Source organism: Mus musculus, chromosome 1 (assembly GCF_000001635.26).
Source record: "Mus musculus strain C57BL/6J chromosome 1, GRCm38.p6 C57BL/6J".
NCBI classification, from domain to species: Eukaryota; Metazoa; Chordata; class Mammalia; order Rodentia; family Muridae; genus Mus; species Mus musculus.
Window position 1 is genome coordinate 12936803 of NC_000067.6, and position 14217 is coordinate 12951019.

The 14217-nt window shown below is 42.4% G+C and overlaps 1 protein-coding gene across 9 annotated transcripts in view; it reads right to left on the bottom strand.

The window, feature by feature from the left end:
* Window positions 1–14217, bottom strand: part of Slco5a1 (solute carrier organic anion transporter family, member 5A1) — a 126248-nt gene that overhangs the window by 70254 nt on the left and 41777 nt on the right. For 5 of the 9 annotated variants that reach the window (XM_011238380.3, NM_172841.2, XM_011238382.3 and 2 more), the window contains 2 exons: window positions 7178–7310; window positions 2187–2398 (listed from right to left, as the gene is read on the bottom strand). In XM_011238380.3, coding sequence (XP_011236682.1) covers window positions 2187–2398; window positions 7178–7310 — 345 coding nt within the window. The remainder of the gene's footprint in view (window positions 1–2186; window positions 2399–7177; window positions 7311–14217) is intronic. The other 4 variants (XM_006495518.4, XM_030253984.1, XM_030253982.1 and 1 more) reach the window with 2 other exon arrangements.

Here is a 14217-nt window from a genome sequence, read left to right on the forward strand (position 1 = left end):
CAGCCTTAGAGAAGAATACTAATCAGGTAAACAATATTGTAGGCAAAAGAAGTTTATTAAAATTTATAACCTACATGTGTCTGCTGTGGTTAGACTAGACATCTATATACTAACAAATTTAATGATCCAACCTTTAAGATTTTATCTTATAACCAAGCCAGGTTGCAATATTCTCTGCATCAATTTACTTCTAAGATACATAATAAATAATGTGGCATTCGCATTAAAATCTGTCAGTACTAATATCTAAACTTTCAACCTTATAATTCTAATTTTTGTATTAATATACAATTTCCTAATGCTTATCAATCAAAAAATTATTCTGAGAAGTTTTACAGAAAATGGAATGCATGGCAAGAAAAATTTTGTTTACTTTTTATTTATTTTAATGGGGTTATGGAACCATTGATAAAGAAATCAATCAGAGCTAGGTGTTAAAGGTTGAATAGCTGAAATAAATTCATTGATTGAAATTAAAAAAAAAAAAAGAACACATTGTCACAACGTCATTGGGAGGAAGGGAATCACATCTACAACTCAAATGGAAAGAAACAGCTTTTTTCTAAGTACTGATAATTGCTTTTATTAAGTAGTCTTTAGAAATGCTCTAGTCTATTATCCTTCTTAAGTTGTAGGGACAACTCTATGGCATATTAGTGACTTTATCCCACCTATCTGTCTCACCGTACATAGTCAAAATGCTGGAGTCATTTCATCATAAGCATTTGATAAACACCATGCTCTACAATTTATATAAAAGTTAATTCAAAGAATTCAGGAAGCAAAACTGAAAACAATGAACACATAGGCTCCTTAAACAAAGAAGGTTAACTGTCATTCAATAGACCAAAGCCTGCCTACTTAGAGGCCATTTAAGTTTTAAGGTTTTACACTGTTTAATCTAACGTTAATGAACTTATCATTATTTATTGCTACTACCTCTACCACCATCACTTTCCTTTTTGAAACAGTCTCGCTGTCTAGATCTGGCTGGCTTAGAATCCCTATACACATGAAGCTGGCCTCAAAGTCACAGAAACCTCCCTGCCCTGGTCCACCCCTGCCCTACCCTAGGATTAAAGGTGTGCTAAACTCATCATTTTTAAGATAAATAAAAATGAAAACACATGATAGTCCCTTCTACAAATGTCCTTCTGCCAGGACAACCACATAGGAACAACTGATAGAGTCACCAGAGAGTAGCATTCCTCTCTAGTGAATTTTCATACTTCCGTCAGGATTGCCCTACAATGATCTCAACCATGCTGTTAGAAATCCAACGCCAGAAATTGCAGCAAATGCTACATCTAGTTATGGGTATCTTTGTGTCCTAAAGCAGTGACCTTTAAACTTCCTGCAGGGTGGGCCATTTATATTATTTAATCTGTCACCTACTAATAGTTTTTGCAAAACACACTCAAAATGAATTGTTAGGATTTTTGTCTGTCTGTTTTTAAGTTTCATTTTTATTTTTCACTATTCGTTTATATAAGTGTATATGATGTGTGCACGTGAGTGTCAGGCTTGTGTCACCTCACATTCGTTGAGGTAAGAGAAGACATTCCTTGAGAGTGTTTCTCTTCTCCCACTGTGGGATCCCTACTTTTAAAGACTTGCAAAATATAAGCCTAACTTTGTATTACTGTTATCAAATTCAACAGATAAAACCATTGGCTTGAGTTTCTCTTTAAAAACTAGCTTACAGCGCAATGGGTTCCATTGCACCTCTTTATATCTGTCTCTTTATATCTTTTAAACCTGTCATTTTGTTTTGTTCTTATTTGTCCCTCTTCTCGACTTCACTCTGTGTCACTACCCCACCCTGCACGTGCTGTCCCACACCATCCCTCGAAGAACTCATTCTCTCAAATTTCTGAAGTGACATTTGTAGCCCTTCCTCTCAAATGCAATCCTTATCTGGCCAGCAAGCACCAAACACCTGTGGGGGGCATTGGTGTGGAGTCACAGGGTTCATATTTTGGGGGCCTGCTGAGCATCAAACTCAAGACCTTGGTCCTCTACACTGAGCCACCTCCTTGGACTGGCATTGGCTCTCTACCGCCGAGCCACTCCTCCTTGGACTGGCCTTGGCTCTCTACCGCCGAGCCACTCCTCCTTGGGCCCACACTTGGCAGAGCACCTGGCTGAAGTACCATGCATGGATTCATTTAAGAGATATACTTTACCTCTGACATTCTTTCCAAAGCCCATTGGAGAAACTTTTTTGTTCATTTGTTCACTTGTGTTTGATTTCTCCTTGATGATGTCATCGTCGATAACGACATCGGCAGAAAATTTTTTCTTTTTCTTGTGTCGAGGTGGAAGCTTTTTTGGAAAAGTAAACATTGGGAATATCACAAGAAACATTGCAATGGCACAAAGAAGGAATCCACTCCACCTAAAAAATTGGGAAATGTCAGTTGTATTTATGGCTTCAGTTTGGGAGTAAGAATAAATCAGAGAATGAGATTTGACAGGATAAAAGTGCAGAGAAATCATTTTACCTTCATCAACTGTAACACAGAAGAGAACTGAACAAACTGAGAAAATAAAGGTAACTTGCCTTTCTGTGGTATGAATGGAAAATTCATAATTACCTAGGACTATAGTGACTAATATACTGAACAATTTGATTGGGATGTCATTCAAGAAGCCTGAACAGCTATGAATCTGCTAACACAGTTATTTCCGCTACAGTGTGCATTTCAGAATAGTTTTTATTTTATTTTGTTTTCCTTTGTTTAAGCCCGAGTCTCATGTAGCCCAAACTAGCCTCAATTGATTATTATTTCTGGGTAACCCTGACAATATTATCTGCCTCCTAAGTGCTAGGATGACAGGCTTGGGCCACCACACCCGGCTACAGTAGATTTACTAGAACAACAAGAGACTGTCTCACATGCTTTGAGGAGCAATATACACCACCACCCAACTTTTGAAACAAAGTATCTCTGTGTAGCCCATGCTGTGTTAGAACTTACTTTGTAGACCAGGCTGGCCTCACAGAGACCTGCCTCCTGGGTGCCAGGCTCACCCCTTTTTTTTTTCTTAAAAGTAAACAAATAGCTCATGTCAAATGTGGTTTGTTTTTCCATCCATTTGACCCGGTGATTGAAGCTATACCCCCAACTCTATGTCCAGTGTGCATTTCTTATTGCTGATGGGGTTCAAATACTTTGCAAGTACTTAAGCATGCATTGCTCACCCCCACTTACTCAGTCCTCGAAGTCTTTAACAAACATGATGGACATTAAGACATTCAGAGTTCACCATTTTACATGAAGAACTTAAAACTACCATATGCCAAAGATGTAAGAAACAACTCCCAGGAAAACAACACACTATAGAGCTGAACTTGTATCTCATTTTGTGGTTTGTGTTCCAGAGAGCTACCTAGGGGGTGTATAATCGCCAACCTAGTGCTTGGGACAGGTTAGGAATTCAAAATTTTGCTCAATACTTAAACTGAGAGAAATAGGTCTTAAGAGGGTGGTGGGTATCAGTGTTGGGGAACATAGTTAGGTCAACATGGCTCCTTTAGAACCTGGCCGCTTACAGGACCTCATCAGTCACTGCCCACGGCACACCCCACTTGCCCTCTGGCCTTTGAGTTCTCCAAGCCTCTCCACTGCCCGCTTCACATCCTCCCTCCTCAAGAAGGCAGGCAGTGGACTCAGGGCAGTCATGAGTTGTGGCTTAGATATATCTGGGATTGGACCCTGTCTTCACCGCATTAACTAAGGAATTTCAACTGGGGAACTGCCTCCATCAGACTGGTGTATGGGCACGTCTGTGGCCATTTTCTTGATAAACGATGGCTGTGGGAGGTTCTAGCCCAACTGCTCATGGTTCCACCCTTGGACGTGGCCCCAAGTTAATGAGGGAACAATTTTACTTTTCCCAGTTGATTTTCTCATCTAAAAAGAAGGTTTAAAAATGTTTCTGAGAGATGTCAAATTTAAGTCAGATGGTGCTTCTAACAGACCCAATGAAGTACTCAGCCCAGCCCAGCAGGTGCTGTGCAGCTGGTCTCAGACCCGATTCCCAGCCTTCCCCTAGCCTGGGATGATGTGAAAGTTCATGCAACCATTGAAGGTACTTGTGTTTTTAAAACTTGAGGTGTTTATTTAATACTAGTGTGTTGTGATATGGCAGTAATGCGCATGTGTGGAGGACAGAGGACAATTTTGTGGCAACAGTCCTCTCCTTCAACCTTTATATATAGGTTCCCAGGAGTGAACTCAGGTAATCAGGCTTGCACATCAAGCACCTTTACCCACTGAGCTATTTTGCCAATCCTTGAGATAAAGTCTAACAGCCCGAGGAAGGGAAGAATTACAGCAAGAAAATACAAATGGGACAGCTTGGGACCAACTAGAAGCAAAGGAAACCAGCTTGCATTCTTCAGTAGCCTCAAGAAATAACCATGTGACAATGACAGCCTCTGAGCACACAGCTGAAGAGGACACTGGGGGAAGCCATGACAGGAGAAGATGCAGCATGTGTTGGAAGAAGACACCTCCATAACAGTTAACATTGAAGGGCCCAGATATCCAGACCCTTCTCACAAGCCTATTCAAACCAGCCCCAGGTGGACAGTAGACTGGCAAACGGCCCCACTCCTGTCCGTTCCTTAACCCCACTCCACACAGAGGCTTTATTCAGGTAATTCAACTCCCTGGATATCACTTGCCTGACCTATGAAATGGGCATGATGTTAAAAGCCCCAATTGATTGTTAAAAGGCTTAGACGAATTTGTGTGTAAACCTTGACACACAGTGTCTAATAAATGCCAGCATAATGTCTCTCTCCACTCCTTCAGCCACTATTCAATGAAAACTTATCTTTGGTTCTAAGTACTTCATTCAATGAGAAATCTATTACCAGCAAGACTACCGAATTGGGGGGGGAGGGGGCCCTCTAATTCATTTTTTAAAACATTCAGATAGTTCTAAACTGACAGTCATACATAGAATTAAGATTAAACCGTCAAGCTGGTAGATAAAATTGTCTGACTATTGCTATTCAAAGCAATGAAGATGCCTTGGTCTGGTGCTGCAGGTCCATAATCCCAGCTACTCAGAAGGCTGAGGTAGGAGGGCTGCAAGTTCAAGGCCAGCTTTAGCTACAAGTGAGTCAAGGCCAGCCCGAGCAGCTTGGTGAGACTGAGAGTGAAAATATAGAGGTAAAAGAGAGCACTGGGAATGTATCAAAGGGACAGAAAGCTTGCTGGGTTTTCCCAAGACCCTGCATTCAACCCCCTACTGAACTGCAAAAAAACCAATTAACAAACAAAAACACTTACTGAAGGCCAGGACATACAGAAAAGCCAAAACTGGAGAGCTCTCCACAGTCAACTCATTCCTCACTACAACCCTACACCTAGGCACAGAAAAGCAATTTCCAGAAATCCACACAGCTCAGGAGCACACTAGAAGAATTCAACGTGAGGGTCTGTGCTCCACAGTCTCTGCCATCCGCTGTTGACCAGAACACTGGTAAATAACAGCATCAGATGCGGGGCAGACTAAGGTTCCTGCGGTCCTTCCTCCCCTCGCCCTTCTGTTCCTGCATCTGTCTTTCCCACCCCGAGTTCCCTTCCTACTGTGCTGGCCTCAAGATATCTAAGTAGGATACAGGGTGTACACTGGACATTCATAAGTATATTTTAGGAATTTGTTTTCTAACAATGAAAAACAATTTCTACTCTGACTCATTCCAGAACTGCAATGAAAACAGCTCAGATCAAAATCTTCACTCTCTGTCTAGACCTCAATGCCCTTGCTATTTCCCCACTGCTGGCAAGGGCACCCTTCCTGTATGACTCAAACGCTCTGCAGGCTAAGTCCACGTGGGTCTTAGTCCATCTACAGTCAACCAAGTCTGGAACATCACTGTGTGGCAGGACTCTCAAAGTCTAGCAAGTGAGAAAACAGCTAAATGTATAGCACATATAGGGAAAACTGTTTCCAAAAAGAAAATACCTGCTCAGAGTGGAAAAACGGAAAAGTAGGGCTGCACATTTGAGCTGGAGAAGACAGGCTCAGAGGACAGACACACACAGATCTGAGCCCAAGAGGACAGGCACACACTCCATAGCTTTTTGTCATTTCCATACTAACCACTGTCACCAGGAGAGAAGGACTCTCAACTGGGGAACGTCTCCATCAGACTGGTGTGTGGGCAAGTCTTTGGGCATCTTCCCTCTTAATGATGGATGTGAGAGGACCTAGCCCACTGCGGGTGGTTCCAACCCTAGGCAGGTGGCCCTGAGTTAAGTAAGGATGCAAGCTGAGCAAGCCATGAAAAGCATGTCAGCAGGCATCATCCCTTCATGGTTCCTGCTTCAAGCTCCCTCCTTAAGAGTTTCTGCCTTAGCTCCCCTCAATAATGGACTGACTATATCCTGCAAACCGACATAAATCCTTTATTAACCAAATTAGGGTTGGTCAGTGTTTTATTACAGCAACAAAAACCTAAGTAGAACAGAAAGTTTTTTTTTCTCTACAGCACAGAAAAGGTATTGGGACATGGGGTTAAAACGGTCTTCCCGGAAAGTCCTCTCTAGGTCAAGATGCCCTCTTCCTACACTCTGCTTTGGACACAAAGTGACCCAAATGCCTCTGTGTTAGCTTCCTGGTGCTGCTCTGACAAACTATCACACATGGAGTGACTCACACAAGTGGATCAGCTCCAACATCATGCTAGATCAGCTCTTGGTTCTGGGCCCTGGGTATCTACTGCACATCCCCTGTGAAAGTCCAGGCTAAAGAATTCGTCTTCCCTCCCTAACTTGTAGAGGCCGTGCCTACAATTCTTTTGTTCACAGACCTTTATCCATCTTCAAAGTGAACTGCCAGGATCTCCTCTTTAATCAACAGAGGCCCTGCATCTGGCCACCTCCCTCCCCTTTCACCAAAGATACCCTCCCCCTACAAAATCCTTAATGTGACCACCCCTCTTCAAAGTCCCCTCACCACATAAGGTCCCATATTCATAAGCTCTGGGAATACGAAAATGGCAGTTTGTAGGGGAAATTATTCTCCCTATCATCTATTGCAGGTAATGCCTAGCTAGCTACCTTCCCCCTTTTTGCTGGGGACATTGTAAATGCAGAGTAGTCGTGACTGACGATCTCTAGTAAGAAGTGAAATAGAAAATGCGGAAAACACTCACCAGTTTCCGATGAAACGAGGGTCACTCTGGTCAAGGTGAACAGGATTTCTGGGATCCACATAAAAGCCAATGAGTAGCCCACCTAGTAAGTATCCTACTGCAGGGCCGAGTGCTCCCATGACATACATGATGGCTGGAGAGAGAGAGAGGGGAAGGGACAGATAGCAACGTTACACAAGACTGTATATGACACAGATGTGTTCTGTGGCTATCTTCTGAAACATTCATGCTGAGGTTGAGCTTCAAAGTTTTCCCTTTACTGCAGTGGCCCCTCTTGTTTCTGCATGAGAGTCACTTAAACAAGCTTGCAGTTGCTTCTGCTTTGGCTTTTAATATGAGTATCCAGGCCACGCTCTAGAACCACTAAATTAAAATTTCTCTTTTTATTAGCATACGTTGATTGTGTATAATAATGTGTTTTCATTGTGGCATTGTCATACTTACGTATGATATAATATTCACACCCTTAACTCTGTTCCCTTCACACCAATCCCTCTCCTCTTCCCACCTGTCCCTCCTCTACTTTCTTGTCTTTAATTTCTTTATGAATTAGTAAGTTTCATCACAGCTGCTTACAGGGTCCTGGGCAAGAGATTTAAATTCAATTTTTGAAAGTAGAGACCCAGGCTAGTCAATGAGGCTGTATTGACTAACCAAAAGAAAGGAAAGGAGAGGAGATAAGGAAGCCTTCTCCAAAAGAAAAACAGTTGGTCACAGCTGGAACACTAACAACATGACAAATCTGGGGGGCAGAGTTGCTCTGAATGCTGGATTCAGTTGAACTATGGTCAGCCACTGTTCAAGTGCCCACCACCTACTAATGTTTTACTAACTACCACCTTAGAATCAAATGAGGTTTTAGAATGCATTTGGTTCATTGCTAATTGAGGAAACTTTCTTTAAAAAGAGTAAATATCCCTAAATGACATCATTCAGAAGGTCTATGTGGAAACCATCAACTACTGATGGACCAGAAAATAGCTTGTTAAAATCTGTCTAAAGAGCTGGGTGAGGATGTCTCACTGCACACAGGTCTGAAGGCAGTCCCTGGGTTCAAAAAAAAAAAGAACCAAATTATTAGCATTACTTCACTAGGTTTCTGAGACAGGGAAGTACCCCAGACTAGCCCTGATCTAGCTCCTCTTGCATTAGGCTCCAGGTTATGAAGGCACAGGTACATACATGCCACCATTTCTGCCTCTGCTTCATTTATCCACATTTCTATTTTCACTTCTATAATTTAAAATTCTGAAATGCCACATTGGAAATCTTGAGGTGGGATATGAAATTCCTTGAAAGTCATTGAAAACTCCTGACCCATTTTCTCCTACTAAACTCCATCCGTGGGAGCAGATCCATGGGCATTTTCAAGTCACTGCTGCATGCAAGGCATGAATAACACACGCTGGTGGTCAGCATTTCTCATTATACCTCTGTCTGTCGTTTGTTTAAGCACCTAGCCTTCAAACAGCACATAGTTACCAGAAAATGATCAGTGTGGCTTCACTTGGCTTCATTGTCTATACCTGAATAAGTGTTGATCCTATCTACTCCTAGAATCACGGACAAGACCAAGACTGCAATTTAATCCTGTCACTCGCCCTTAACACCATTACAAATATAAGTCACAGTGCTCGTTTTACAGAATTGTCCACCACTACAGTACAACTGTGCTTCCATGGCCCATGGAAGTCCAGATCACAGGCAAGCCTCATATAAGTGAGAATTCCAGAATTATGTTTCTCATGTATATAATTAGGACTTTGACAAACACCTTGATAACCTCTCTGTTTACAGCCTCCTTTGTTAACCAAAAATAGAAAGCATTTCTTTAAGGTATAGGTATTCCTGTATGCACAGGAAGATAAAATTAAGGTTTACAATGCTGAGCAAGCCACATCCACTTAGAACTTAACACTATAATGAGGCCAAATTGGACATGAGTCACGATACCCAAACAGTTCTTCTGGCATGGAAGAGGCTGTCTTATTCACATAGTTCTGGAAGGGGTACTGTGGTTCTGCTGTTTACACCTGGGGACAATGGTGTGGGTCCATGAAGAAGAGCATGTGTGTACAGCAACCCCACACAACTACCCAACAGATGAGAAACCATCAGACAACAGTCACCAGAATTCCTGACAGCAGTTAGCTGTCCAGCCATACACCGTGTGGAATATGGGGAACTGAGTGGCCCAAGCCCAATCAAAAGAATTTCAGTATCACGTCAGCCTACAGAGGAAGGTCTATGGAAGCCTTTCTGGCTTTGTACACTAATATTGACTAAGTCACTCCTTTAGCTGTATCCTCTTTGAGAGGGCACTGGGGAAAGCCAGGGACACTGAAAAGATAACTATGACTGACAAAGAGTCTCACAGAGAAGACACACATAAATCTATGATTCACGGTGCATTGACTCGATGGGACATCAACAATATGTGGAGGGGAGGAAGGATCTGTTGTAGTAAGTAAAGGAAGAAGGTCTTGTGAAAGGATGACAAGCCTCTCAGACTATTCTTCAATGACTTATTATTGATGGCTGAGGAGTGCTGACCATAAACTGATAAAGATGTGTTGAACGGAGACAAGATGAAGAATCTTAAGTAAATAAGCAAAAGCAGTTGGACGCTCATCCTTACGACAGAATCTAAACTGGAGCTTACTCGCTTTCTAGGGACCCCTGTCTATCCTTGAGAGCCTTATATTTTTTTATTAGATATTTTCTTTATATACATTTCAAATGTTATCCCAAAGGTTCCCTATACCCTCCCCCACCCTGTTCCCCTACCCTCCCTCTCCCGATTCTTGGCCCTGGCATTTCCCTATACTGGAGCATATAAAGTTTGCAATACCAAGGGGCCTCTCTTCCCAATGATGGCTGACTAGGCCATCTTCTGCTACATATGCAGCTAGAGACACGCGCTCTGGGGGTACTGGTTAATTCATATTGTTGTTCTACCTATAGGGTTGCAGACCCCTTCAGCTCCTTGAGTGGAGAGCCTTCTATTTTTTTCTCCCATCCCAGAGTCTGTGATTTACAAAGTTGGTCCCTTTTGTTTACAGCCACAGAACCCTCAATTTTGCCTTTGCCAGGCAGGGGTCATCACCCTCCCTAGCTGGAGTTTCTTGGACCTCATAGCCTCCTTGTAACTGAACTGGATTGCCACAAAACATCCAAACTTTATCTTTTACTTATTAAAGTCTACATCTAAGCTAATCCCTGCCCCCAGCATCTTTCTACCTCCCCACAGGACCAGGACCTACCTTCTCAGCTGCCCCATGGGACTGTCACTAACCTTGAGAACTGAGACACACAATGGATTAGCTATAAACGTGAGTTGGGTCCAGGCTCAGAAACTGGGCTTGCACCTAAAACAATACCAGGGACTTGTGTTCTATATACATGCTCGAGGTTCTCAAATGCCTATTGAAGTTGGCATGGGACACGTGATGAATGGACACGTGCTTAGTGATGATGGATATGTGCTTAGTGACACAACTACTGAAGATAAGACACTTGAAGAGCAATCCACACTTCTCTGTAATATCACAACTCTCGTTCCAATTGCATTCAAGTTCCTGGAAGACTGCCAACAGACTTCATTGTACAAGAGCACCAGATTTAAAGAAAATATTCCTTCCCTCATTCCTTCCACTCACCAGAACAGGGATAAGGGCTCTTTATTCTCAGTTATTTTGAGAAATGATTTTTCTTTTCCTTTTAGAATATTCAATTACTTTGACACAGACCTGACAGCAAAAGACCAGCTGCCACAGCATTCAGGGAACAGTCTGTCACCTGCTAAGGCATCCAGGGAGCATCTCAGGTCATGATGGAGAGGGGCATGGGCCTTAAATAGATCCCTCGCTTTTCCTCGTAGCGGCAACCACTGATTTGCATTAAGAATTGTCCCATACTCATTTCTCCTAGTGGGTCGCCCTGTCCAGCCATGACATGAGGGGAGGTGCCAAGTCTTATAGTAACTTGTTATGCTGTGTTTGGTTGATATCTCTGGGGTCTGCCCTTTTCTGAAGGAAAACAGAGGAGTGGATGGAGGGGGTGGGGGAGGCTGGGGGAAAGGGACTGGGAAGAGAGAGAGAGAGAGAGAGAGAGAGAGAGAGAGAGAGAGAGAGAGAGAGAGAGATCCAACCCTCTGAGGGCCATATCTAGGTCAGCTGCCACTCAAACACAGATCCAGGGCACTGAGTTGGCCCACTCCAAAATTTACATAATCTGTGAACCATTAGGACCCATGAAAGGGCCAGTCCTACCCATCCAAAACTGCAGAATCTCCATGACACAGGGCAACAATAGAATCACCAGGAGGAGTCCAGGTGAGGATCCAATACTGATGGTGTCACAGAATCCAGAGACCTCTGATTCTTGAACCAGACCAGTGACTCACTGCAACGAACATGTGCAAATAAAGATGTGTGGACAGAGGGGTATACAGTAGGACATAGTGTGGCACACTACAGCTTCCATGATGAAATATTTTGTATGCTCAGTTTTGGTTTTTGCTGTTGTTGTTGTTGTTTATTTTGTGAGTGTGTGTGTGTCTGTGTTTATTTTGGGGTTCAGGTTGCAAGGGCAAAGGACAGACATGAGGGGATGGGGAGATAAGTAAGACATGTTTAAAAAAAACAACAACTACATTTCCAGATACACACAATGATTAGGAGTTCAAAACAGTACCATAAAGAAAAGATATAAACATGCAAAGTATATTGACAAATATGTGTGTGTACATATATAATGATATACACATACACACACATATATATAATGATGTGTGTGTGTGTGTGTGTGTGTTTGTGTGTGTGTGTGTGTATACACATTCATATACATAGAGGGAGTGATGAAATGGTTTGATGGGTGAAATTACGTTCTATACAAGCCTGATGACCTGAATTCCAGTCCCTGGAACCTACATGGAAAGGTCAGATGCAGCTGCATGCTTTTGTAATCCCAGCACTCTCCAGTGAGGTGGGAAACAGAGGAAGAAGCCTGGAGACCTGTGACCTGCTCTGAGTTACACAGCAAGCAGAGATATCCTGCTCAAAACCAAGGTGGAAGGAGAGAAACAACCTCTAAAATCTGACCTCTGATCTCCATGCACCTACAATGATACACACACATCACACATACTAATACTACCAATAATGGATCTATAAATGCAGACATACATATAATATAAAGATAAAATGTTTGTAACATCTTTTTGTTGAAATGTGAAAACTGTTGAAACAATTGAAAGACTCAGTCGAGTGGAAAAGATGTACAACTTACTCACAGTTTGGAAAGTTCAGTGTTGGTAAGCCATCGACTCTCTGAAAGTTGGTGTGTAAATGCAATGTGATTCCAATCAAAATCCTAACAGGGTTTTGCAGGAACTCCCAAGCTCCAGCAATTCAATTGAAGAACATAGACATTTCAAGACTTCTAATTGTCACTCTTGGGCCAGTGGGATGCTGGCCCACATCAAGACAGATAAAACAATGGGAAATAAAACGTAGAGGCTGACCAACACAATCATGTATATAACTGTCTTTTGACCAAGGCACAAACATAGTGTCCTGCAAAGGACAGACAGCATTCTCGAGAAACAGTGCTGAAGGCAATAGATGGGCCCAGAAAGTCTAAAATGCCCTAAGTCTAGGAGAAGATCACCCTGGAAAATATACTTGAACAGAGACTTTACAAAGAAGACCTGTGAGTGGCAAATAAGAACCTGGGGATGTTAGACTCTTCAATTGGGAAATTCATATATTGCTTACTTTGCCATTGTATGAAAAAACACTATAGTAAGGCAACTGGGCAACTTACAGAAGAAATGCTTATGCTCCCTGAGGGAACGTCCATGCAGCCTTGGAAAGCAGCCCACAGGGCAGGGCAGAAAGCTGAGAGCTCACATCACCAACCACAAGAACAAAGCAGAGAGAATGAATTGGAAGCAGGGAGTGTCTGGAACTCCTCAAAGCCCAATGATGCATGTCCTTCAGAAGTCTTCACCTCCATTCTGCGACTGAGTGTTCCTCATAAGCCTATAGGGGACTTTCCCATTGAAACCCTATAACACATTAAAACTGCAATGAAATACCACCGAATATCTATTCAGACACTTAACTCCCAAGATAGTAAAGTCATTAGAATTCCCACATACTGCTGGGAGGAATCTAAAATGGTACAGTTGCTCTAACATTTTGGTGGAGTCCTAATTAACTAAATATGTGCCTAATGTATGACCCTCGTAGGTGTTTTAACACAAGACACAAAAGCATATGCACATGTATGTGCGGAATATGCACACTTGATCTATATGAAACTTGAAAGAGCCTAAGAAAGGGAACAGAAACATTACATATTTTTATTTCGCCAGAATGCTGATCATCAACACAAAGGAATAAATTAATGATATGCATTAAAACCTAGATAAACTTCTAAGTAAGCAAAAGAAAGGCATTTTTAAAGCATAGCTTATGCCGGGCAGTGGTGGCGCACGCCTTTAATCCCAACACTCGGGAGGCAGAGGCAGGCGGATTTCTGAGTTCGAGGCCAGCCTGGTCTACAGAGTGATTTCCAGGACAGCCAGGGCTACACAGAGAAACCCTGCCTCAAAAAACAAACAAACAAAAAACATAGCTTACATGATTTGACATCTGAAATTCCAGATAATGCAAGCCAGTGCCTAGTATTAAAGGAAATCTGCAGCTACCTGGGGCTGTGTGAAAAGATGCATAATGAAGCCCTCGTGACTCTGGATATGCTCAGAGATGATTTCAGACTCTCTGGATATGCTCAGAGATGATTTCAGACTCTCTGGATATGCTCAGAGATGATTTCGGTGAGCACGAGGGTGCCAAATCCTTTCAAACTATATGTGTAATTATACAGTTTATTTTATCTCGAGTTTTAAAACTTTTTTTCTGTTTTCTTTCACTTGACTTATGTGTGAGTATTTTTGACAATATGTATGTCTGTGCACCACATGAGTACAGTACCTAAGGAGACCAGAGAGGGACATCGGACTTCCTGGAACT